At 49.7% G+C, this 25,035-nt stretch overlaps 1 protein-coding gene across 2 annotated transcripts; it reads left to right on the forward strand.

Moving 5' to 3' along the window:
* Positions 1 to 975: 975 nt before the first annotated feature.
* MAPK13 (mitogen-activated protein kinase 13) lies at positions 976 to 9,277 on the forward strand. 2 transcript variants are annotated; one of them, XM_081828067.1, is made up of 12 exons: positions 976 to 1,186; positions 1,998 to 2,127; positions 3,381 to 3,439; positions 6,153 to 6,261; positions 6,460 to 6,489; positions 6,877 to 6,924; positions 7,030 to 7,144; positions 7,265 to 7,336; positions 7,981 to 8,060; positions 8,331 to 8,409; positions 8,515 to 8,691; positions 8,940 to 9,277. In XM_081828067.1, the coding sequence occupies exons 1-12, from the start codon at positions 1,068 to 1,070 to the stop codon at positions 9,017 to 9,019; spliced, it is 1,098 nt and encodes a 365-aa protein (XP_081684193.1). In that variant the 5' UTR covers positions 976 to 1,067; the 3' UTR covers positions 9,020 to 9,277. The 2 variants fall into 2 exon arrangements, with proteins under 2 accessions (XP_081684193.1, XP_081684194.1); XM_081828068.1 differs by lacking the exons at positions 1,998 to 2,127; positions 3,381 to 3,439 and having other exon boundaries at positions 991 to 1,186.
* The last annotated feature ends 15,758 nt before the right edge of the window (positions 9,278 to 25,035 follow it).

A 25,035-nucleotide genomic window follows, 5' to 3' on the forward strand; every position in this document is an offset into this window, starting at 1 on the left:
CCCCAGGCCAGTGAAGGGGCAGATAAGTCAGACCAGCCATGTGGACCCCTTACGGCTATTCTCGGTCCCACCCCCCTTCCTGGGAGGCCTCCACGATTTAATTAGAGCACAGAATCTTCTTCAGGCTGCACCAGCCACCAGACACAGGGACAGAAGGCCCTGGCTTGTCACTGTCCTCACAGGGCATTAGGAAGCCGGCAAAACCCCGTGCAAAATCGGAAATTTGAGCCTAGACTAGATAGTTGATGCTATAGAATCACGGTTGGTAATTTTAGATATAAAAATATTGTGGTTATGTTTTAAAAGGAGTCCCTAATCTTTTGGCGATATGAAAATATTATGGATGAAATTATATGATGCCTGGTGTTGCTTCAAAATGAGGGAGACAAAGTTGGCTAAGGGTTGATATAATTATTGAAGCTGAGGGACTGGGGCCACGCAGATTCACTAGAACCTCACTATCAAAGCGCCGTCCAGAGCCTGTTTGAAACGCAGCCTCTTCGCTCCGCCCCAAGTCAACTGCACCAGAATCTGTATTTGAATCAAATAAAACGCCCAGGGGATTCAGGGCACATTCAGATGAGAAGCATCGGGCTCTTCCGTCTACTTTCGTACTTTTGAAACTTCTTTTGAAACTTCCCGTAATCAAAAAGTTGTGGGGTTTGGTTTTGTTTTTCCAAAATTGTCTTCAGTGGCCGCACCACGATGCCCACGCGGATCTTCCTACCGAGTCCCGGGCCGGAAGGACCCGAGAGGCCCTGTCTCCGCCCCCGCCCTACGCGGGGGCCCCTGAGCTCTAGCCGGCCGCGGGACCCCGGTCCTGCGGGGCAGCGCACCTGCCGCCCGGGCCGCGGCTCCCGTGCCGGGCCCCACAGCGCCGGGGCTGTCGGGGCAGGCCCGGGCGTGGCCGCAGCCGGCGCACCTGGGCGAGCAGGCAGGTGGGACGCGCCGCGGGCCCGGGACCCCGCCCTCGCGCGGGGGAGGAGCGGGCGGCGGGCCTGGCGCTGGGAGCCCGACGGGCCGCGGAGGCAGGCGCCGCGCTGGGGCCGCCGAGATCGGGGCCCGGGATGAGCTTCACCCGGAAAAAGGGCTTCTACAAGCAGGACGTCAACAAGACCGCCTGGGAGCTGCCCAAGACCTACGTGTCCCCGACGCACGTAGGCAGCGGGGCCTATGGCGCCGTGTGGTGAGACCCCCGGTGCCTGGGGGGCGCGGGGGGGGGCCGCGCGCGGGGCGTCGGGCCGGCCGGACGGCGGGCGCGCAGGCACCGGGACGCAGGTGGAGCCTCCCGACCCGCCGGGCCGGCCAGTGCACCCCTGCCCGGAACCCACCCCGGGGGGGTCCCCTCTCCTGCCGGGCTCTCGGGGCCGCGCGCCCACCGCCTTGAGCCAGGACCCCAAGGCCCAGAGTCCCGCGGGCTCGGAAGACCCTGGCGGGGGCTTTTCCCACACTAAGCGCTTGGAGCTGGGGGGAGGCGACCGGGCAGCGCAGCATGAGCCAGAAGCCTCAGGTTGTGGCAGAGGCTGGCCTGCGGCCACTACGGACGCCACCTCACTGTTCTCACCGGCTTTGTGGGGTCTCTGTGGGTTGAATTAGGACTGGGTCTGGTTCTCCAGGACTTGAACCTTACAAGGGACCCTAGAGTTCATCCAGGCAAATCCCCGTTGTTACGAGTGGGTACACTGAGACTTGCCAAGGTGCAGAGTGAGCTTCCCTCCGGACTCTGGATCCTGTTGGCATGACCTTGGGTCTGACCCGCTGCAGAACTGACCCCTCGCCCCCCAGCCCCCCACCCCCCCAGTCGCCCTCACTGCGCTTGAGGCTGCTCCCTCACCTCCCGGGTGGCGGGTTCCCTTCCTCCCAGCCCAGCCCGTTGGCCAGGAGGGATTTTGGTGAGGATGGCCTGGGCTCACCAGAGTGGCCTGGGAGATAGCACCCAGGGTGTGGCGTGGGGGCTGCTGCGGAGGAAAGAAAGCCGACCTGTGCGTGCCCCCCAGCTCTGCCATCGACAACCGATCAGGGGAGAAGGTGGCCATCAAGAAGCTGAGCCGGCCCTTCCAGTCCGAGATCTTTGCCAAACGGGCCTACCGAGAGCTGCGGCTACTGAAGCACATGCAGCATGAGAACGTAGGCTGGGCCTGGGGGCTCTGGGGGCTGCTCTGGAGCAGGTGGGCAGGCGGCGGAGGAGAGGGGTTGTGGAGGGGGAGGGGGCCCCGGGAGGCTCCTGACCAGGTTCCGCCCCCCATGTGTGGGGGAGATGGCCTGAGAGGGTACAGAAAGCCCAGGACAGGGCCAATCTCCTCCCTGCCCCTCCCGCCCTTATTCCTCACCTCATTAAAATGAGGTGCCAGGACCTGCCCTACCTACTTCCCAGGAAGGGTGCAAAGGGTTTTTGGGCAGTGGAGCAAAATGAACTTTGTGAGGTGCAAACTTACTGTTTCCTCGGTGTTGCGAAGGAATGGGTGCGCAGAAACTTTGTAATTTGTTCTAGATCTCGGAGCTAGGGCGCCCCAGCATCCTGGTTAATGTGGCTTCCACACGTGGCTCTGATAACAATAACCATAGGTACTTGAGCACTTCCTGTGTGCCAAGTGCTATGTCGGAGCTTTGCGTAAACTAACTTGTTAACCCTCACATCACAGGAGTTGAGTACTATTACTCCCATGTACAGAAGGGGAAACCAAGGCACAGGAAGACTAAATGGTTATATGGTTAGTCAGTGGCCCAGCTGGGATTTGAACCTATGCAGCCTGGCCCCAGGCCTCAGTGCATAACCATTAGAATATCCTGTCTGATAGAAACAGCTGGGAAGACTAGCCACCCAGCGCTGGGCCTAACAACCAGGCTTTGCTCTAGGATACCTAGATTGGTAAAATGATTTCAAAATATCGTGGACAAATATTAAGCCCCATTCCTCTTCAGCAAACCCCTCCCCATGGCCCTCAGCCAGGGGCGACGTTGCCCCTGGCTCCGAACCAGCCCTTTGGCAGGCAAGGATGGATGTGGTGGGAGACCCAAGGTCAAGGGCAGGGAGCCTGCTGGCTGGAAGACCCCCTTCCCTGTTCCCTCCCATTCCCTTCACCACTTGTGGTTGCCTCCTTGAGTTGAGAGTGAATTTGCACGCCTGCCCTGAACCCCAGACTTGGGGGGCAATTCCCCTTCTCCCCAGCCTGACTTCCCATCACTGTGCACTGCAAGCTCCCTCCCAGTTAAGGGGATCCCTCTGCCCTTTTTACTGCTCCCAAGAAGGCTGGGAACCTGCCTCCTGCCGCAGACGGTGTATCAGGAAAGGGCGGATGGTTGTGTGCATGGCTGGGCCCCATGGAAAGGGGGAGAGGGCTGTGGTGGCTGCCCAGCTTCACTGGCAACCTTCTCCCCAGGTCATCGGGCTCCTGGATGTCTTCACCTCAGCCTCCTCCCTGCGCAGCTTCCATGACTTGTGAGTCGGGCTGCACTGAGTTCTAGGGCATTTGCAGGCCTTGCTTGCCGCTAGGGAGCCGGCTAGGGGAGAGTCCAGATTCGCCCTTCTGGGCAGCGGGCTTCCTGTCCTGGGCTGCTCACCGCTGTGTGATTCTCTCTGGAGATTCTTTCAGCGGGGGGCGGGGGAGGGGGTGGAGAGAAAGGTGGGCAAGAAGAGATGGGAGGGGCTTTGTGGGGTGCTTGCCTGACAGGAGCTGTCTGCTCATCTGCTTCTCTTATTACCCACTTTAATACCACCAAGACCGCATTGGCAGTCCTCACAGGGTCCGCACCAACTTACCTCACCAATCCGTGGGGACCCAGGTGTGGGTCTGGACCTTGGGGCTCTTCCTAGCAGGAAGCCCTGGTCCCCTCTGGCTGATGGGGTGTGTGACAGAGTCACACGGAGCCAGAAAATTTAGTTGTTAAATGCATGGCTTTGGCCTGGTCTACAACGTAGGAAACTTTGAGAAGGTGGATTTTTAAATTTTTTTCCCAACCCCTATTTTAAATGCAGCCGAAGGTCCCTTTGTTAGGATGCTTTCATTTTAAATTTAATGCAGTGATTCTTAAGTTTTTTTTCCTATAAAGCTAGTTGCTGGGCTTAGCGTTGGGAATTTAAAGTGGACCAGCACCCCCTCCCAGGCAGGGTGGGGGTACAGTTTCTAAATGAAGACTCACAGTAGTGCGGTGGGTGCTCTAAGTATGGTCGGGGCGGGGGGGGGGGGGGCTGCATGCTGCCTCGGGGCTTCACAGAGGAGGCAATGCTCGAACTCAGCGCCAGAGGGTGAGTAGATGTTCACGTGAGGTAAAGGTGCTGAAGGCATAGTAGGTAGGAGGAACTGCGAGGACAAAGGCAAGGCCATGGGGCCTGAGACTGGACTGTGAGGGGAATATGGGTAAGTTCAGTGTGACTAGTGAAGGCCAACGGCTGGTTTGGTCAAGGGAAGAGCCCAGACTTGATCCCACAGGCAGCCTCAAGTCCATGGAGGATTTGAACATTGGGGTGAGTAGTCAGATCGATTTGGGGGTGCACTTTGGCGGGGGGGGGAACAGGGAGCAGCTCTAGGAGCAGAGAAAGCCTGGAGAGTGGTGTCTCAGACCTTGATCTAACTAAGGCGGAGGTGATGCTGAGAGCAGACTTGAGACCCATCAGGAGACAGGACTGTCAAAAGGTCTTATCTGTTGGGAGACGCAGTGGCCGGGAGAAGGGGTGTAGGTCAGGATGCCAGGCTCCTGCTTGGAATACAAGGTGGAAGGAGAACAGATCTTGGGAGAAAGATAATGAACTCTGTTTTAGACACAACTTTTAAGAAGCCTATAAATGTTCGGGTGTTTAATCAGCAGTTGCACATAAATCTGGAGCTCAGGAAGGTCTGGGCTCAGGTAGAATACGATACAATACTGTCGATTAAGAGATCAACAGAGAATCTTGAGGGAGGGTCAGACTTTGCAAGAGGTCCGATAGGAAGAAAGGGAGCCCCGGGAGCGTGTGCTGGGCGTGTGCTGGGCAGCCGTTGGTGAGACTGATCAGAGTGGTTTCGGAGGGGCAGGAGCAGACGTCAGGTTGTCAGGGGATTGGAAGTAAGGCAGTGAGTCAAGAGGTATGAACCATTCTTTCTAGAAGTTTGGTTGCGGAGGGAAAGAGGGAGAAGGGGTGGCTCTTTGAAGAAACAAGTCAAGGGAAGGTGGTTCAAGCATGGTCAGACTTCAGCAGGTTTGTCAGCTGAGAAGAGAGGGTCCATGCGGAGGTGAAGGACAACAGTGGGGAGGGGACCGTGCATGGAGCAGGGCCCCCATGGGGGAGAGGGGATGATCCGGTAGAAGAAAGCTTCAGAAAATCACAGGCTCAGGGTGCCTTCGGCTCAGGTCATGATCCCAGAGTCCTGGGATCGAGCCCAGAGTCATCAGTCTCCCTGCTCCACAGGGAGCCTGCTTCTCCCTCTCCCTCCGCCCCTCCCCCTGCTTATGCTCTCATGCGCGTGCTCTCAGTCTCTCTCTCTCAAATAAATAAAATCTTAAAAAAAAAAATCATAGGCTCATAGAGATGGCTTCCACCACATTTTTTTTTTTTTTTGGTAAATATTCCTTTTTAAATCTATCATCTTTTGTTCTGGACTTTGCCGTTACTACCTTGAGCAATAGCTATATTTTGCTGAGCTTGACCTGTTTTGCAATCCGATCGGAGGGTGCCGTGGCTCAGCTACTCCTTCCTTCTGCCCTCCTGGAAGTTGTTTGATTACTTCCTTCTTGGAAGGGCAGACATTCTTGGTGGTTTGTGGAGCTCTCCCAGCCGGGCATGACCGTCTGGGGGAGAAAGTATTTGGACAGAAGCAGAAGGAAATCCTGGCAGGTGCTCCTAAGTCACAGCTGTGGCTTTCTGGGGGGCGCGGAGGCGGGCAAGGAGAGGGCGCCTTTGAAGAGAGGGAGCACAGCTCCATTTGGTTTTCCTGAGCACACTTCAGCCAAAATGCTGACCCTGAGCTCTGCTAATGGGGCGGCCGCCGTGGCCAGGCTGGGAGCCAGAAGCCAGGAAGCCCGTGTCGGGGTCTGGCTGGCTGCGATGGGGCTGGGTCTTGCACACGGAGGCCACTTCTAAGCCCTCTGTTCTGCCATAGTCCCTGCACCTCATCTGAGCTCAGACCTGGGGCTGGGTGGGGCTGGGGCTGGCAAGAAGCTCTTGTGCTTTGCAGCTACCTGGTGATGCCCTTCATGCAGACGGACCTGCAGAAGATCATGGGGATGGAGTTCAGTGAGGACAAGATCCAGTACCTGGTGTATCAGATGCTCAAGGGTCTCAAGGTGCGCGGGGGGGTCGGGAAGGTGGCCGAGGGGGGCGCCTTGGTGTTGAGACCCAAGGTTTGGGGAATGCCAGGCCGTGGGGGCTGGAAGAGCACAGTGGGACAGGGTGGGAGGGGTTTGGAGCCAGCCTGAAGCTCCCAGTATGGAAGCTGGACTCACCCTTCTCTCTCTCTCTCTCTCTCTCTCTCTCGTACACAGTACATCCACTCAGCTGGGGTCATCCACAGGGTGAGTGCTTTCTCTGCAGTGGTCCTCAGAGGCCCCTCCACCCCGGAGGGATTCTCCACAGCCGGGAAGGAGGAAAGGAGTGGGGAGGCGAAAATCCTCTGGAACTTGGAATGTGGATTTTTCAGACCCAACCTTGGCCCAGGAAGGCCTGCTCAGAAGAATGCTGTGTTCTGGGGAACTTTCTGGATGCTGCAAACAAAGCGAGCCTTGAGCTGGGTGATTTAGGCTCCAAGAACCAAGAGTATTTTAGAGCTGGATGGGCCCAAGAGGACATGTAGGCCAGCCCCCATTTTACACACAAGAAGGCTGACACCCAGAGAGAGAGGAAGGGGGACAAGCTCCTGTCTCCACCTCTCAGCCCAGCGCTCGCTCTCTCCTCTCATCTAGGACCTGAAGCCGGGCAACCTGGCCGTGAACGAGGACTGCGAGCTGAAGGTGAGCGGGCTCAGGCAGGGTCAGCCTGGCCTCGGGGTGGGCCCCTCTCCCCTGGGAGCCTCCTGTCTGCAGCAGCTCTTTCTCCCTGTGTCCCCTGAGTCATAGATCTTGGATTTCGGGCTGGCCCGGCATGCAGATGCTGAGATGACAGGCTATGTGGTGACCCGCTGGTACCGGGCCCCTGAGGTGATCCTCAGCTGGATGCACTACAACCAGACTGGTCAGTGGTCAGCTGCCCAGGGAGGGGCCAGGGGTCTTCTCTGGGGACTCCTCCAAAGCCGTTTTGGTTACTCTGGGTTGACTGACCGCCGGCTCAGCTCGTTCTCCCCTCCCTCTGCAGTGGACATCTGGTCTGTGGGCTGTATCATGGCAGAGATGCTGACGGGGAAAACTCTGTTCAAGGGGAAAGATTGTATCCTTTGCTGGGAAAGCCAAACTCCAGGGATTCACTCCTTCAACAGACACTTGATTAAATCTTTTTTTTGTTGTTAATGCGAAAGCGATACATGCTCACTGTAGAACAGTATTATTTGTTTGTTTATTTTTTTTTTAAAGTAGGCTCCACACCCAGCGTGGAGCCCAACAAGGGGCTTGAACTCATGACTCTGGGGCCAAGACCTGGGCTGAGATCAAGAGTCGGACGCTCCACCTACTGAGCCAGCCAGGTGCCCCTCACCGTAGAATGATTTTAAAATGCAGATAAGGGAACTGCCCAAAAGCAGTCACCTGCCATTCCACCACCATGTAGAAAAGACTTCACGTGTTGGCACACACACGCTGTGCGGGTGTTGAGGAGAATACGTGGGGTCTGCGGTGCCGAACTCAGTGTGAGGGTGGGGGAAGGTGACGGAGAGACCCATGTGAGGGTGGCTGGCTGGGTGGGATGGGGGTGGGAAGGCGGCGCATCCAGGAGGGGTAAGGCGGGTGGGAAGCCTTCCAGAGACCTGCGCCCTCCCCTGAAAGCGCATCTGGCTCCTGGATGGTTGCCTCAGCGCCCGGGTGGGAGTGATGGATGGGCGGCGGGAGAGCGAGGCTGAGCCTTAACCCTCTGCCAAGACCTGGACCAGCTGTCCCAGATCCTAAAAGTGACCGGGGTGCCGGGCGCAGAGTTTGTGCAGAAGTTGAATGACAAAGCGGTGAGTGGCAAGTGGGTCTAGACGGGCCTAGGCTCGTGCACTTGGCTAACCGGGGTCCCGTGGGCTCTAGGCCCACATGGGAAGGAGGGCTCACCCGTCCCCTCCTTTTGCCCTGGCAGGTGCTCTTTCTTGCCTTCATCCCACTTTGGACTTTGACCTGAGCCTTCAGCCCGGCTCTGGGGCTTTTCTGGAGTCCCCACCCTTCACCCCAAGGCCTGAGCCCCGAGAGGCTGACCGTGGGGGATTACTCACTGCTCCTCGGTCTTCCAGGCCAAATCCTACATCCAGGCCCTGCCACAGAGCCCCAAGAAGGATTTCTCTCAGCTCTTCCCGCACGCCAGCCCCCAGGGTGAGTGCTGGGGCCTGGCTCCTGGTGGGGGGGGGGCTGCTGGCTGTCCCGGCGGGCGGGGCTCTGCGGGGCCTGGGGTGTGACTCGCCAGCTCTGTCGCTGCAGCCATAGACCTGCTGGAGAAGATACTGGAGCTGGATGTGGACAAGCGCCTGACGGCCTCACAGGCCCTCGCCCACCCCTTCTTTGAGCCCTTCCGAGACCCTGAGGAGGAGACAGAGGCCCCGCAGCCGTTTGATGATTCCTTAGAACATGAGAAACTCACAGTGGATGAATGGAAGCGTAAGAGCTGGGGGCCTCGGGGTTCCCGCCTGTCCCTGCTTTGCCCGCTCTGTTCCCAGGCCTGGCCTCAGCTGGCCCGTGCGCGCCCTCCGGGATCCCCACTGCCGCCTCCTCTCTGAGCAGATATTGTCTCCTGCGTGCGTTGCTTGCTCCCTGAGCAGACTTCTGCTCCGTGTTATGTCGGGGGAGGGGACTCTCTTTTGCCCTCAGCACCCCCTGCACACCTCGAGCCAGCCTGTGTTTCGCAGAGCACCTCTACAAGGAGATCGTGAACTTCAGCCCCATTGCCCGGAAGGACTCACGGCGCCGGAGCGGCATGAAGCTGTAGTGACCCGTCTAGCCGGACCCCTGGTTGAGCCCAGGGACTGCCCCATGGCACCGCCTGCCGGATACTGCCCCTGGGACCCCTGTCTGCTTGTCACTTCTGGTCCAGCCCTTCTGGGACTATCGCCTTCCGGGCGGAGGAGAGAGGGGCCTTGTCCCGGTGTAGGAAACAGGCCTCGTAGCTGCAGGATTCAGAGATGTTGGTTGGCAGAAAATAGCTCTGATCGCAACCAGCCACATAAAAACGTCCATCTGGAGACTCGCCCATGTGTGGGGGTCCTTCCTTCAAGGCTGTAGTGGGGCTGAGGGGCGGGCAGAGATGGTGTATTGGTTTGCTAAGGCTGCTGGGACCAATCACCACAAACTAGGCTTGAAACCACAGGACTGTATTCTCTCACAGTTCTGAAGGCTGGAAGTCTGAAATCAAGGTGTCGCCAGGGCCAGGTTCCCTCTGAAGGTTCTAGAGCAGAATCCTTCCTTGCTTCTTTTTAGCTTCTGGTGGCTCCCGTCCTCTTTGGTGTGCCTGGCCTTGTCGCTGCCTCCCTCCAGTCTCTGCCTCCGTCCTCACACGGCCCCCTGCTCTCGGTGGAGCTCTGTCCGTCCCCGTCTGTCCTTAGAGCAATACCAGAGATTGACCCGGGCTCGCCCTCATCCAGCACGACCTCATCCCAGTCCTTACTCATTACATCCGGAAAGACCCTATTTTCAAGTGAGGTCACATTCTGAGGTTCTGGGCAGACACGAATTTTGGGAGGACACCATTTAACCCCCTACAGACGGCCACGAGGGAGGGGCCCCTTCCTGGGCCCTGGGCTCTGTCGCGGAGCCGAACGTGTTGGCTGCTAAATTGAGGGAGTTGCAGAGAGTGTTGCAGCTGGTGAGACGCTGCACGCAGGTTATTTTGGGTGAGTGATAAGCACTCGAGATATGAAACAATAGCAGGCTTGTGGGCTGGGAGCTGCAGAAGGCAGAAATGGGCTTTTTCCAGGCTTTATGGAAAGCGGTTCTACTCCTGCCTCCTCCCAGGAATGGGCATCTCTCCTGAGCTTTAACCTGACAATGGCTAGGATTTTTCTGTTTGCATTTGAACAGCTTTGGTAGAACCAATTTCCAGGTACCCCTAGTCCTGGCCCTGGGCACCAGGGGCCTGGTTAAAATGCAGATTCCTGGGCACTACCCCAGAGATTCTGACTTAGCAGGGTATGGGGCTGAGGCCTGAGAATATTTGAATGAAAACCCCCTCCCCCAAGTCCAGGGATTCTGATGGATAGCAGACCATATTTAGAAAAACACTTGGTTGATGTCCGTCCCATTAGTCAAGAAGCCTAAATCAGCAACCAACGGAGTCTGAGGGGCTCACATGGGCTTCACATACTCATTTTACAGATGGTAAAACCGGAGGCTCACACAGGGCACTTTTTGGGCAGCGAGGCTATTCTGCATGATACTGTAATGGTGGATACATGACATTATGCGGTAGTGACAACCAGTGGAACCGTCCACCACAGAGTGAACCCCCAAATAAACTGCCGCCTTTAGTTGATAACAACGTATCAGTATTGGTTCAGCACTTGTAACAAATGTCCCAAACTGATGCAAGATGTTAGTAATAGGGGAGCTGTGAGGCAGGGGGAGGGAGTATATGGAACTTCCTGTACTTTGGCACAAGTTTTCTGCCAACCTAAAATTGCTCTAAAAATAATGTCTATTTAAAAAAAAAAGCAGCTTGAGGCTCCAGGGAGTTGGGGTGAGATACCCACAGCTGGGAAGTGGTGGAGGCAGGATTTGAACCTAGCAGCCTTGACCACCATGGTCTTAACTCATGCTTGGATTCAACGGTGGCCCAGCCTTCCGTACCTTCTAGCCTGACTCTCTGAGCTCCTTTGCTGCCTGTGTCCGTGGATTCTGCTTCCTCTCCCAGAAGTGACCCTGCTGTCAAGGAGGGAGGGGCTGGCCATGTTCTGCCATAGCCCTGTCCTTGCTGGTTACTAAACCGCCCCAAGTCCCCTGAGTCAAGATCCCTTAGTTAAATCCTTCAGCCTCCTGAGACACCTCACTGGTCCCAAGAACAAAAGTCTCGTTGGCCTGGCATTCAGAGCCCCTTGCCTCCTCTCTAACATCATACAATCCCACTGCCTCCCATGTTCCTTATCCCAGCGTGGATAGCCAGAGTGCCAGTCCAGGGACACCCCATGAGGCTCACCCTGCAGGTGAAAAGGTTAAAGGTTCTGACAAGTCCTGCAGCAGAGAGGTCTGTTCAACATTGTTTAATCCAGAACTTCCTAAATGAACCTAACCCCAGGACCCCATTTTCTCCTGAGAGCCATCACACACACAGTCCTCTTTGCCCAGTGCAGCCCAGTACACAGTCCCAGTACTCTCCAGGTGGGCCTGGGGCTTCTTTCAGAACCTCTGCTTAGGAGGCCCTTCATCCCCCTCCTCACTTAGGAAAATCCTCCACATCCTTCAAGACTTTGCCTCAGGCCGCCATCGAGGAAGTAGTTCTCCACAATCCTCCTTTGAGAATGGGTCTTTTCCTCCCTCTGCCCCAGGCCCTCTGTGGACAGGATTTACAGTGTGTGTGGTTCCGCCTCCCCTCCCCATTACACACTGTGAGCCCCTGCTTGGAACAAGTATCTGTGAATGGATGAATGCGTGGAGGAATGCGTGAATGAATGGATGATGTCCCGGGGTCCTGTCGATCATTTCTCTGCCCTGACTAGACCGCATGGTATCATGCGCAGCGAAGAGCACAGCAGGAAGCAGAAGTGGGTAGCCCTGGCCTGTCTCTTTGAGTGGCTCCCCTGAAAATTTCTAGGGTTTCAGGCTCCAAGGCCTTTCCCATCATCCCTCGGTGTCCCTCCAGTCTATCCCCCAACCCAGAATTAAAATTTTATGTGTCATTTCCCTACAATTATCTCAAACCTGGGAAGTTTCTCCATAGGGACGTGAGCTGCTGAGCAGTGGGAAGGAGTTCATGGGTTCTGGTCTCACCCTATGAGTGACAGGAAGCCAGTCCAATTATAGGCTGGCTGGGGATCTGGGCTCAGCTTCCCTCAGACTTGGCCTGCAGGACCTCTGACAAGTCTTGTGTGCCCCCCTTCCTCTTGCGGGACAAGGGTGGGATCTGCCCTGTGGCAGGTAGGGAAGCTTGGAAGGTCTTGACAGAGATAAGGAAGCTAAACTCAGGGATGGGGGACAATTGAGTGAGAGCATCTGTGTCCTGGATTTCCTCCTCTGTGAAATGAAGGGTGTCCTCATACAATGGTGCAGCTCTGCTCCCAAGACCACGGGGGCCTACAGCTGGAGCCTGGCCACCCGCGTCACCCAGAGCAGAGCTTGCCTGATGCGTTCGGGTGGCAGCTCCTGGGAGGCAGAGACGGAGGAACTGTCCTTGCAGGGAAGAGTCCGGGGTGCATGCGTGCACCAAGGCCTGTGCGCCCGGAGGCTTGTTTGGAAAGGGGAATGGCTCAACTTTCACCCGGCACAAGGACCTCCACCAGGGTGTGGGAGACTTGCTTCTGCAAGAATCTCCTCCCACCTCTTCTCCGCACTCTTGGCTTTTGTGTCCTTAAATTCAGTCGAAACAATTCCCTAAGAACCGATGCTGGGATGCTCCCCCTCCCTTTATTCCACAGTGAGCTCGGGGCTCTGTCCTCATCCTCCCTAAATCCTCCTGTGATTTAAGGTAAGAAGCTAACGACTTTCTCCTTTTCCGCAATGAACAGCAGAGGCCCAACACCATTCCATCAAATTGAAGCTCTCAGTGAGAGGTCCCTGGGGAGGCCTCACCCCTGCCCTCCCTACCCGGAGATTTCCTGGAGCAGGGGCAGTGCCTGCTGGAATTCTGATCTGGTCCCTCCCGCAGGAGCTGAACCCCTGCCCTTGCTCTGGGCCATTGTCCATGAGGCCCCTCTGGGCACGGGGTGGTGGGGGGTGAGGGAGGGAGCCGTGACCATTTTCTGTGCCCCGGATCCCGCCTCAAAACAATATTTTCGTATGCCTAAAATGAAATACGCAGGATTACAAAGGAAGCTAGTTATGTTGAAATACAGTTGTGAAAACATTTAAGTGTGTGATGTTGTAATTCATGGGTTTCTTTATGAACGCATTAAATAACGAGATCTAGCTGGGAGCCCAATAAACTACAAATTTGAAGTAGGAATGGGCGTAAGTGGTGTTTCAAGAGAACTACAGCACCTATAAAGGGAGATGGAAAGCTCCGTGCTTCCTGTTGACATTGCTACTCCAACCGAAGTCTTCAGAACCAAGGGCATAGCAGCCAGAAAGAAAGTGGTAATATTTTTCAAGCCAAGTTCATGGACTCTGAATTACCGCGTGCGGTCTGCGGTTGGCGCACCCCAGTTAAGAACCCCTGTTCTCGATACTAAAATGTGACTTTGGGTACCCTCTGTTAGTTCTTTTTCTTTTTTTTTTTTTTTTAAGGCTTATTTATTTATTTGACAGAGAGAGAGACAGCGAGAGAGGGAACACAAGCAGGGGGAGTGGGAGAGGGAGAAGCAGGCTTCCCGCCGAGCAAGGAGCCCGATGCGGGGCTCGATCCCAGGACCCTGGGATCATGACCTGAGCCGAAGGCAGACGCTTAACCGACTGAGCCACCCAGGCACCCCCCTCCGTTATTTCTTAACTGACCGTCTACCCCACCAGCATCCTCACCCCTCCCTGGCACCCAGTCCTCCATCTTGTATAATCACGGAGCCAGGTCTAAAACACCCACATCTGCCTACAACCCATATTACCCCCCATTTCCCTGGGTCTCCCACCCGCACTGTCCAGGTAGGAATGGGTCTGACTGGGCATTTCGCTAGGGAATTGGCCAAGGCCTTTATATCTAATTTGCAAACTGTGCGGAATTCTCCCATCCCCGCTCCAGGCATTTCCTCTAAACCATTTTACTGACGAAAACACTGGGGCCCAGGCCTCCTACTTACCACCACCACAGTGGCATGAAAACCTGTTGAAATCTGCATGACTGTCCCTGTCCCCCCAACCACCACAGGCATAAGGAGAGCCAGGCCTAGAGACAGGTTTGTCTTAACTGGCCAAGAGAAGAAGCTCTCAGAAAGACATTTGTTTTTCTCTTTTTTTCCCAAAGGTCTCATCTTTGAGAATATTTTGCTAGGATTCTGGGAAGAGAAAACGTTGGGAGGGAAGAGTATCTGAGAAGTGGTGTGGCTTCTCCTAACCAGAAGGAAGCAAAGGCCTGTTAGTCCCCATATTCTTTTGAGACTATGATCAGCTCCCCGTCAACACCCTTCCTAAACACAGGAGGAGGCTGCTGAGTGCACTTAGGGAGGCTGGACCCCAGACACAGGGCCCCTAGTCTTGTCTGAAATTCCCATGTCCCAAGTGTGTCCTGTGGCATGAGAACCATGGACCTGAAAGAGCCCAGTGGACTGGGACAGAGGGCTTCTGTGACAGACACAGTTGGTTTCCTACCTGTCAGCCACACTCCCTTCTTCCTTAAAGGACCCATATTTCGTTCAGGCTGCAACTTGCACAGGAAAGTGGGCCTCTCCTTCAGCCCCAGCTGGTGACCCATGATTGTTCTACACTATGTGAGCTAATGTTCTCTTTGCTGCTTACTAGTTTAGGACTCAGTTCTGACCAAGAGGACCTAGGGGAAGTCTGGGAGGGAGATCCAGGTGGTCTGTCCCTGCTCTCTGCCCCAAAGATGGTTTTGTGAACTCTGGAGCTCTGGCAGCCATTCTGTGACCATGAGGAAACAAGCCTAAGAATAAAAAGTCCATACACTGAGGATGATAAAATATAGGGATGACAAGATCTCGATTTCTTGGAGACATCAGGGAACTGTGAAACCACTCCAGGGACTGGCTGCCTCCAGGCTTTTTATTATATGAAATAGCTGGAGGCACTATCACTCAGAGAGTCTCCTACGTGTAGGCCACACATTTTTAACTAATGCAGCATCTCAGTGGTTTTAGGCACAGACAGATTATCAGAGGCATTTTCCTTGTGTTGTGGGGTCCATAAGATCCCAGAACTTCTGTGTAGTTCTAAGGAGAAGCCCAATAAAGACTGCAGCTGGATTTCCTCCAGCCCAATAGAATAGAATAGAAGCTCCAGCTTCATCCAGCCTCTCCCTCTTATCCTCCGTCAGAGGAGTGGCACCTCTTCCTAGCACTGTCCTTTCCCTGTGTGTGACACGAGTTAAGCGCTGGGCCCTGGAGGCACACTGCCCACTGCTCTGCCATGAACCAGCCATGTGACTTTGAGCCTCAGTTTCCTCACCTGTAAAATGAAGTTAATATAAGCAACGCATTCGGAACAGTGCCGACCCTTCCGAGGCACTCACTGAGCATTAACTATCAGTTTTAGTATTTTTTCTACCACATCCTCCCTTGTCCTTGCTGACCCCATCTTCCTGACATCTTCCCTTCCTCCTCAATAGCACTCTTCCTGGCTCACCTGCTCTCCTTCACATTAAATCCTCCTTCAGTATGTCCTCAAGAGACCAGGTCCCAGTGGCTCCTGGCTTATATTATGACTCTGGGGTGTGAGAGACAGCAGAGTGTGGAGTGAGAACAGGAGCTCTGCATACAAAAAGCCACAGGGTTAAAAGAAAGAGAGCCACATTTAAGGAATTGGCTCATTTGGTGGGGAGGGGGTGGTGTTGGCAAGTTTGAAATCTGTAGGGCAGGCTGGCAAGCTGGAAATTCAGGCAGGATTTCTAGATTAGTCTTGAGGCAGAATTCCTTTTTGTCTGGGAAACCTCAGTCTTTGCTCTGAAGACCATCAACTGATTGGATAAGGCCCACCCACATTATGGAGGGTAATCTGCTTCACTTAAAGCCAACTGATTGTAAATGTTAATCACATCTAAAAATTCTTTGAGGATGCCTGGGTGGCTCGGTTGGTTAAGCATCTGCCTTCAGCACAGGTCATAATCTCAGGGTCCTGGGATCGAGCCCCGTATCGGGCTCCCTGCTTGGTGGGGAATCTGCTTCTCCCTCTCACTCTCCCTCTGTGCTGTCCCTCTCTTTCTCTGTCCCACTCAAATAAATAAATAAAATCTTTTTTTTTTTTTTTAAAGATTTTATTTATTTATTTGACAGAGAGAGACACAGCGAGAGAGGGAACACAGGCAGGGGGAGTGGGAGAGGGAGAAGCAGGCTTCCCGCAGAGCAGGGAGCCCGATGCGGGACTCGATCCCAGGACCCCGGGACCATGACCTGAGCCGAAGGCAGTCGCTTAACCAACTGAGCCACCCAGGCGCCCTAAATAAATAAAATCTTAAAAAAACAAAAATTCTTCGAAGTAGGGGCACCTGGCTGACTCAGTCAGAAGAGCATGGGACTCTTGATCTCGGTGCCATGAGTTCGAGCCCCATGTTGGGTGTAGAGATTACTTAAAAACAAATAAATAAGTAAAAATTTAATTAAAAAATACAAATTCTTCATAGCATCATCTAGACTAGTGTTTAACTAAACAACTGAGCACATAGCCTGGCCAAGTTGACACATAAAATTAACCATCATACCAGGTATCGGGGCAGAATATTTTACTCCTCTGAGCCTCTTTTTCCTTTGTCTAATGTGGAATAAGAGAAGAGCCTCACGTGTAGGACTGGTGAGGGGTTAGTGCATATGGGGTGCATTGAAAATGTTCGTCTTTTCCACTATTGTCATGGCTGTACCAGGAGGTGCTCAAAATCACATGATGATGATGGGGATACCAGGAACTACAAGCCATGGTAGGTATGTTGGTAGGTAGGTTGCGTAGGTATCCCACAAAACCACGGAGGTGCACTGTGCCCGTCTGAGTCCTCACCCAATAGACGGGTCCAGAACCTTTAGTGCACGTGAGCATCCCAAGAAATGGATCTTCAGGAATTCTTCACTCTCTTCTTTACGTGGAAAGGAGGAAAGTTTTCCCACTGGTTTTCTTCATCTTTGAGATAGTGGAGGGCTTGGAGCAATACGTCAGAAAGCATTAAATTTCTCTTCTTCAGCAACCATTTCACATTTGCTAAGAACTGCATATTCATGAGGCTACACAGCCCAGTAGGAACCAGATGACAACTCAGTTTTCTTGGAAATCAGGAAATCAATCAAGCTGCCAAACTGAGATGTCTGCATTGTGAAATCCTGTTAACATTCCAGAAAGTTGTTTTAAGTGAGAGTTATTTTTATTTTTATTTATTTATTTATTTTAAAGATTTTATTTATTTATTTGACAGAGAGAGACACACAGAGAGAGGGAACACAAGCAGGGGGAGTGGGAGAGGGAGAAGCAGGTCTCCTGCCGAGCAGGGAGCCCGATGCGGGGCTGGATCCCAGGACCCTGGGATCATGACCTGAGCCGAAGGCAGCCGCTTAACTGGCTGAGCCACCCAGGCGCCCCTTGGTATATTATTCTTAACTGAAGTCTTTACTTTATTCAGGTTTCCTTAGTTTTTACCTAATGTTCTTTGCTGTTCCGGGACCCCATCCAGGATATCCACGTGTCTCCTGAGGCTCCTCTTGGCTGCAACAGTTTCTCAAACTTTTCTTGTTTTCAGTGACCTGGAAGAATACTGGGGGTTTGTAAAATGTCTCTCAATTGGGGTTTGCCTGATGTTCTTCTAACGGCATAATGTGTCTTGGGGATGAAGGCCACAGGGGTAAAATGCCATTCTTATTACATTATATCAACATACATACTATCAATATGATTTATCACTGTTGATGTCAACTTGATTGTCTAGCTGAGGTTGAGTTTGCCAGATTTCTCTACTGTAAAACTACATTTACCCCCTATTCCTATTCCTTTTGGAAGCAAGTCACTAAGTACAGCCCACACTGAAGGAGGGGAAGTTATGCTCCACTTCCTCGAGGAGAGAGTATCTAAAAAAATGATTTGGAGTTCTTCTGTATGAGAGACGTATTCAGCCATTTATCTGCATCAGCATGGACTCCATATATTTTTATACTTCACATAATAAATAAAATAATAAAATAAAAATAATTAATAATAAATAATAAAATCTTTACTTTTGACTTGATTTGTAGGTTTCTTCCTTTCGTGTGGATGGAGCCCATAGCCTTGAAAGGATCTGGAGATACTGTCCACAGCTGGGAGGAGAGCCCACTCATCAATCACACAAACACAGGGAATTAGGGGGCGTGGGACACATTTTTCACTTCTTCCATTTGTAGGCTGGTCACCCACAAATTCCACCCTGGATGGACATCCTGAAGGCTCTTCCTCTCTTGTCTGTCTTTGCCCTCATGGTTCCTCTTAATCTTTTCCACCCCTATATCCACCCACGCCTAGTAAGGATTTTGGGGGGAACTTCATTCTATTTGCATGACAAAATAGGGCTCAATAAGATAAATAACATTAATAGGTATCATAGCTCTCCTTCTACTGCAGGTTTTCTAGGTGCACTGTTTTGGGTACTATAAATACATTATTCCTAATCTTGACAACTAACGACAAGGTAATTATTACTCCCATTTTACAGATGTGGAAACTGGTGTCTGAGAGTTGAAAAAAATCTCCCCAAGGTTTTCCTCTACCTGCAAACTGCGCTCGTCCTCAGTAGTCTCCTTCACTAGTTCCTCTCTTCTCATCTCTTCCTAAAGTTCCTCTTTTCACTCACTTTCCTTGTGACCATGGGCAAACCACTTGCTGTGGGCCTCAGTTGTCCATCTTGCAATCCTGTTGGGTGAATTCAGTGAGATGCATGGAACGCCTCCCCACCGGCTTCAGTAAGTGGCATCTGTAACTACTGTTAATTTCAAGAGGATTACATTAACTTAATAAAAAACCTCTCTCTTTCTATTCTTGGATCCTTTTCTTTCTTTTTTTTAAGATTTTATTATTATTATTTATTTGACACAGAGAGAGAGAGAGCACAAGCAGGGGGAGTGGCAGGCAGAGGGAGAGGGAGAAGCAGGCTCCTCGTTGAGCAGAGAGCCCGATGTGGGGCTCAATCTCAGGACCCTGGGATCATGACCTGAGCCCAAGGCAAATGCTTAACCGACTGAGCCACCCAGGTGCTCCTTCTTGGATCCTTTTCTGTTTATGCTTACCTGTTAGTTGGTCTCTTCTCTTCTCATGGCTTTAACCATCAATATGTCAATGAATACCACATGGCTACTGCTACATTTGACCTTTACTCTGAATTTCAGACAAGTCAACATCTTCACTTGAGTGTTTTAAAACAAAAGGTTTTGTTTTGTTTTGTTTTTTTCCAGTAGTGATTGAGTAGCCTGTATTGTATTTAAAAATGAGGGACTCTGGACAAAATTTTTAAAAACACACAATTTGGGGCGCCTGGGTGGCTCAGTCAGTTAAGTGGCTGCCTTGGGCTCAGGTCATGATCCCAGGGTCCTGGGATGGAGCCCCATGTCAGGCTCCCTGCTCAGTGGGGAGTCTGCTTCTCCCTCTCCCTCTGCCCCTTTGCCCCTGCTCATGGGTGCTCGCTCTCTCTGTTAAATAAATAAATAAAATCTTAACACACACACACACACACACACAATTTGAAGAGACTAGAGAGAACAGAAGCAGGCAGCAAGTGGAGGAGAGTCAACCATTGGCAGAAGGGAGGAGCAGTGGGTAAGATTTGTGATTATAAACATTTTTGCCTGAAGGCACTATGCAGAATATGTAGCATGTGATGGCCAGAGTTCAAGTATAAATCTGCTACTCTTACTGGTTTGACAAGTCAGAGAATGGGAAGGAAGAGAAATCCAAGAAAGGAACAGTTCACAGAGGCTTGCTATCTTTTATTTGCTTATTTATTTATTTTAAGTAAGCTGTAGGTCCAACGTGGGGCTTGAACTCACGACCCCGGGATCAAGAGTCACGTGCTCTACAGACTGAGCCAGCCAGGTGCCTCTCAGAGAGGCTTTTTCAAGGTTCATATAAACTTTGGCTAAACCCTTGGCTGACTCCTGACCTGTGCATGGGCAGGGGGCCCACTAAGAAACCCAGCAGAAAACAATTGGAAAAAAAAACAACTGAAGGTTGAAAGAACAAGGCAGAAATTTCAGTGCTGCCCATCTCAGAGAACAGTGTTTGGAATTTTATGCCTGCCAAGTTAACTACTAAAAATAAACACTCTTTAGAGGAAGATATCAGAATCTCGATTTTCTACAATGTCTCCTCTACAAAGCCCAGTATTAAAAGATTTTTTAAAAATCCACTAAACTTGCAAACAAGCAGGGAAATGTGACCCATAGTCAAAAGAAGGGCATTCTGTAGAAACCAATTCTGGAATAACTCAAATTATTTAATTAGTAGGTAAAGACTTCAAAGTGGCTTAAAAAAATAGTCATAATGAATGAACAGATGGGCAAATTCAACAGAGAATGAGAAACTAAAAAAGAACCAAATGGCAATTCTAGAATTAAAAAGCATAATATCCGAAGTGGAAAATTTACTAGATAGGCTTAATAGAGTATTCAAGATGAAAGAAGAAAGAATGAACTTGAATTTTTAAAAAAAATTCTACCAACTGAGCAATGGCCTCCAGTTGTCTTGTGATTGGCAATTGTCCTCAGACAACTAAGAAGCAAAAGCAAAACTCAAACTGCTTTTATCCCACTTATCCTACCATGACTTCTGTTTCCCCTTGCCTCCTCTCCCTGCATGTCAATTCCAAGAGCCTAATACAATGCCAAGTGGAAGCAGAGACAGTGCGCAACCTTGCCTTGTTTTCAAGGAAGCCCTTACTGATTTTTGGTACATACACTTTATCAGGTTAAGGGAGTTGGCTTTTCCTAACTTACCAGTTTTAAAAAAAAATAAGAGTGTTAAATTGTATTGATTTTTGCTTTTTCTGTAAAAATTATCATTTTTTTTCCCTTTACACTTGTTAATATGCTATATATATTAACAGATTTTCCAAGGTTAGATTCCCATGGTAAATCCTTCTTGGTCATAATACACACACATGCACATACACACAGGTACTATGTTTATCAGTGAGATTGGTGTGCCATTTTCCTCTCTCCCACTAGCATCATTTGATTCATGATAAGTTTATTTTAATCTATAAAATGACTTTGGGAGTTCTCTTTCTCTCTCTCTCACTTTCTTTTCCCTGGAAGAGTTTCTATATTTTCATTAGAATAAAATGATATGTTCTTTAAATGTTTGAAAGAAATGATCTATTAACCCATTTGTGCTTACTGGATATGCGTGTGTGTGTATTTTGATTTTCTTGGTTGTAGGTCTATTCAAATATTCTGTTTCGTGTTGTGTCAAAGCATGAGGATGCTTTTGGCAAGAATCGACCAAAAATGTAACAGTGGCCTAAGTAACAAGTCCTCACACAATCAGAGTGAAGAGGAGGTTTTTCAAGGCTGGAGTAGATACTCAAGGACACAGACTCCTTCAACGTCCTCACTCCCTTATCTTCAGCTGTTGGCTTGTCGCTTCATGTTCTCAAGTTGACTACAGCACCTCTAGGCACCGTGTGGATCCAAACAGGGACAAGCTGGGAAACTGTCTTTTCATTTGGGATAGCAGTCAGCATTGGGACTGATCTTTTCTGAGATCAAGGAATTTTTACCTGCTACTTAATTAAATTGGAGTTCTGTGTGTGTAAATATGGTTTTTGAAGAGACAACAAACAGTGTTTGTCAATTAGGTTTGGTAAATTGCAATTCTGTAGGAAATTATACTATGTATTTTATAAGAAGTTATATATATTATATATGTAATCTAAGGTTTTAATATATCAGTATAAAGATTGTCATAGTATTCTAAGGATTTTAGGATTTGTGTTATGTCTCTCTTTTCTTTCTTAATAGTGCTCTTGGCATTCTCTGTCTGTCTGTCTCTCTCTCAGTTTTGCCAGAGCTTTTTCACTTTATTAGTCTTTCTTTTTGTAAAATCAACTTTTGGTTTTGTTGACCTACTGTATATTTATTTTGTATTTTCTTTTTAAAAAATTCATTTCTGCTCTTGGCTTTCATTCCTTTTTTAGGTTTATTTTACTGTTCTTTTTTCTAACTTCTTAAATTGGATGCTCAGCTCGTTCATTTTCAATTTTTCTCCTTTCCTAAAATATACATTTAAGGTCATGAATTCACTTCTCAGCTGCCTCCCATAAGATTTGATATATATCTTTTTTTTAAATTCTAGTTTTAAAAAAAGATTTTATTTATTTATTTGATAGAGAGAGAGCCAGAGAGAGAGCATGAGTGGAGGGGAAGGGGGGGAGGAGTGGGGAGGGTATGGGAGGGGAGGGGGAGAGGGAGAAGCAGTCTCCCCACTGAGCAGAGAGCTGGATGTGGGGTTTGATCCCAGAACTGTGGGATCATGACCTGAGCCGAAGGCAGACGCTTAACCGACTGAGCCACCCAGGCACCCAATATGTGATATCTTAATTATTATTTAGTATTAAACATTTTTTTCCAAATCTTCATTATGATTTCTTTTTGGGCCAGTAAATTATTTATAATAAGGTTTTACAATTCCAGACTCTGAGATTTAAAAAGTATCCTTTTGTTATGTATTTCTAATTCGATTGCATTGTGTCAAAGAACATGAATTGGGTGCTAATAATGATTCTTTAAAATAAACTTTATATTTTAGAGCAGTTTTAGGTTTATAGAATTGTTGAGCTGAAAGTACAGCGGCTTCCATAAACTCACTCTCTCCCTCCCTACAAAGGTTCCCCTATTAATAGTTTTTAAAGATTTCATTTATTTATTTAGAGAAAATGTGTGAGCGGGGGGAGGGGCAGAGGGAGAGGGAGAAAGAGAATCTCCAGCAGACTCCCTGATGAATGTGGAGCCCAATGTGGGGCTCGATCTCACGATTGGCGCCAAAATCAAGAGTCTGTTGCTCAACTGACTGAGCCACCCAGGCGCCCCTCCGCTATTATTAACATCTTGTAGTACATTTGTTACCTTCAATGAGCCAATATTGATATACTCTTATTAACCAAAATCCATAGTTTACATTAGGGTTCACTCTTCATGTTGTTCAGTTCCATGTATTTTGATAAATGCCTAATGCCACGTATCCCCCATGACAATTTCCTACAGAAGAGTTGCACTGCCCTCTGTGCTCCATCTCTTCATCCCTCCTCCCCTCCCGCTGCACCCCTGGCAAGCACTGATCTTTTTACTGTTTCTATAGTCTCGCCTTTTCCAGAATGTCATATAGTTGGACTCATACAGTAGGTAGACTTTTCCCACTAGATTTTTCATGTAGCAATATGCATTTAAAGTTCCTCCATGTCTTTTTGTGGCTCAGTAGTTCATTTCTTTTTGGCACTGAATACTATGCCATTGTCTGGATGCACCACAGGGTGTTTATCTCTTTACCTACTGAAGGACATCTCAGTTACTTCCCACTTGGGGCAATTATGAATCAAGCTGCTATAAATCTGTGTGAGTTTCTGTGTGGGCATAAGTTTTCAACTCAGATCTATAAATACTTAGAAGCACAATTGCTGGATTGTAGCGTAGGCCTCTATTTAACCTCAAAAGAAACCACCAAACAGATTTTCCAAATTGGCTGCATCGTTTTGCTTTCCCACCAGCAATGAATGAGAGTTCCTGTTGCTCCACATCCTCATCAGCCTTTGTTGTTGTCAGTATTTTGGATTTTAGCCAATCCAAAAGTTGTGTAGTGGTATCTCATTGTTTTAATTTGTAATTCCCTAATGACTCATTATGTTGATCATCTTTTCATATGCTTATTTTCCACTGGATATCTTTTTTGGTGAGGTGTCTGTTCAGATTTTTGTCCATTTAAAAAATTGTCTTATTTGTTTTCTTATTCTATGAGTTTTAAGGGCTCGTTGTATATTATTGATGCATGTCCTTTATCAGATATGTGTTTTGCAAATATTTTCTCCTCTTCTGTGACTTGTCCTTTCATTCTCCTAATAGTATCTCTTGCGGAGCACATTTTTAATTTTAATGAAGCCCAACTTACTAATTCTTTCTTTCATGGATCAAGTGTTGGGTGTTGTATTGCTGTATTAAAAACTCATTGCCAGGGTGCCTGGGTGGCTCAGTGGGTTGAGTGTCTGACTCTTGGTTTTGGCTCAGGTCATCGGGATCAGGCTCTCTGCTCAGTGGGGAGTCTGCTTCATATTCTCTCTCCCTCTCCCTCCTGCTCACTCTCTCTCTCAAATAAATAAATAAATAAAATCTTTAAAACAAGAACAAAACAAAAAAACCCACCTCATTGCCAAACCCAAGGCCACCCAAATTTTCTCCTATATTATACACTTATCTAATTTGAAATGTTTGCTTTTTCATCCTTCTTCACAGTATAATCCTTTTCTGCTTTTGACTAGTTCTGGTTGTTCCTGGTTTAGTAGTCCGATTTCTGAATCCCTCATTTCTCAGGTACCTGTTTTCTTCCCCCAGTCAATAAAGGCTCACTATTTTTTCAGTTTTCCAGTATCTCTGGTCTCAAAGCTGTGTTCTTTCACTTTTGCACAGCCATCATTCCATTCTTTAATCCTCAAAACATTGTTACCAAGGTCAAAAAAAAAAAAAAAAAGAAAGAAAGAAAGGAAGGAAGGAAAGCAAATGATCAGAAGGTAGCATTTGCTTGTTTCCAGAACCAATCTCGGGAGATAAAAGACCAAACACTTCCCAAACTTTGTAATTCCAGCCTGTTTGACCTAAATTTATATGCAGTGATCACTTGTTAATTAATAGCCTTCTTTATTGATTTTCATTGCAGCTTTAGCAAGAAAACTCCTATAAGGAAAGGTTTCAGTTACATAATTTCCACTGACAATCTCTCTTATCAGAAAGGAAAAACAAACTCGTTTCTTCTTATTTTTTTAAAAGATTTTATTTATTTTTATTTTTATTTTTATTTATTTATTTTTAAAGATTTTATTTATTTATTTGACAGAGAGAGACACAGCGAGAGAGGGAACACAAGCAGGGGGAGTGGGAGAGGGAGAAGCAGGCTCCCCGCAGAGCAGGGAGCCCGATGCGGGACTCGATCCCAGGACCCTGGGATCATGACCTGAGCTGAAGGCAGTCGCTTAACCAACTGAGCCACCCA

Source organism: Leptonychotes weddellii, chromosome 8 (genome assembly GCF_054177405.1).
Source record: "Leptonychotes weddellii isolate Sample4059 chromosome 8, ASM5417740v2, whole genome shotgun sequence".
NCBI lineage: Eukaryota > Metazoa > Chordata > Mammalia > Carnivora > Phocidae > Leptonychotes > Leptonychotes weddellii.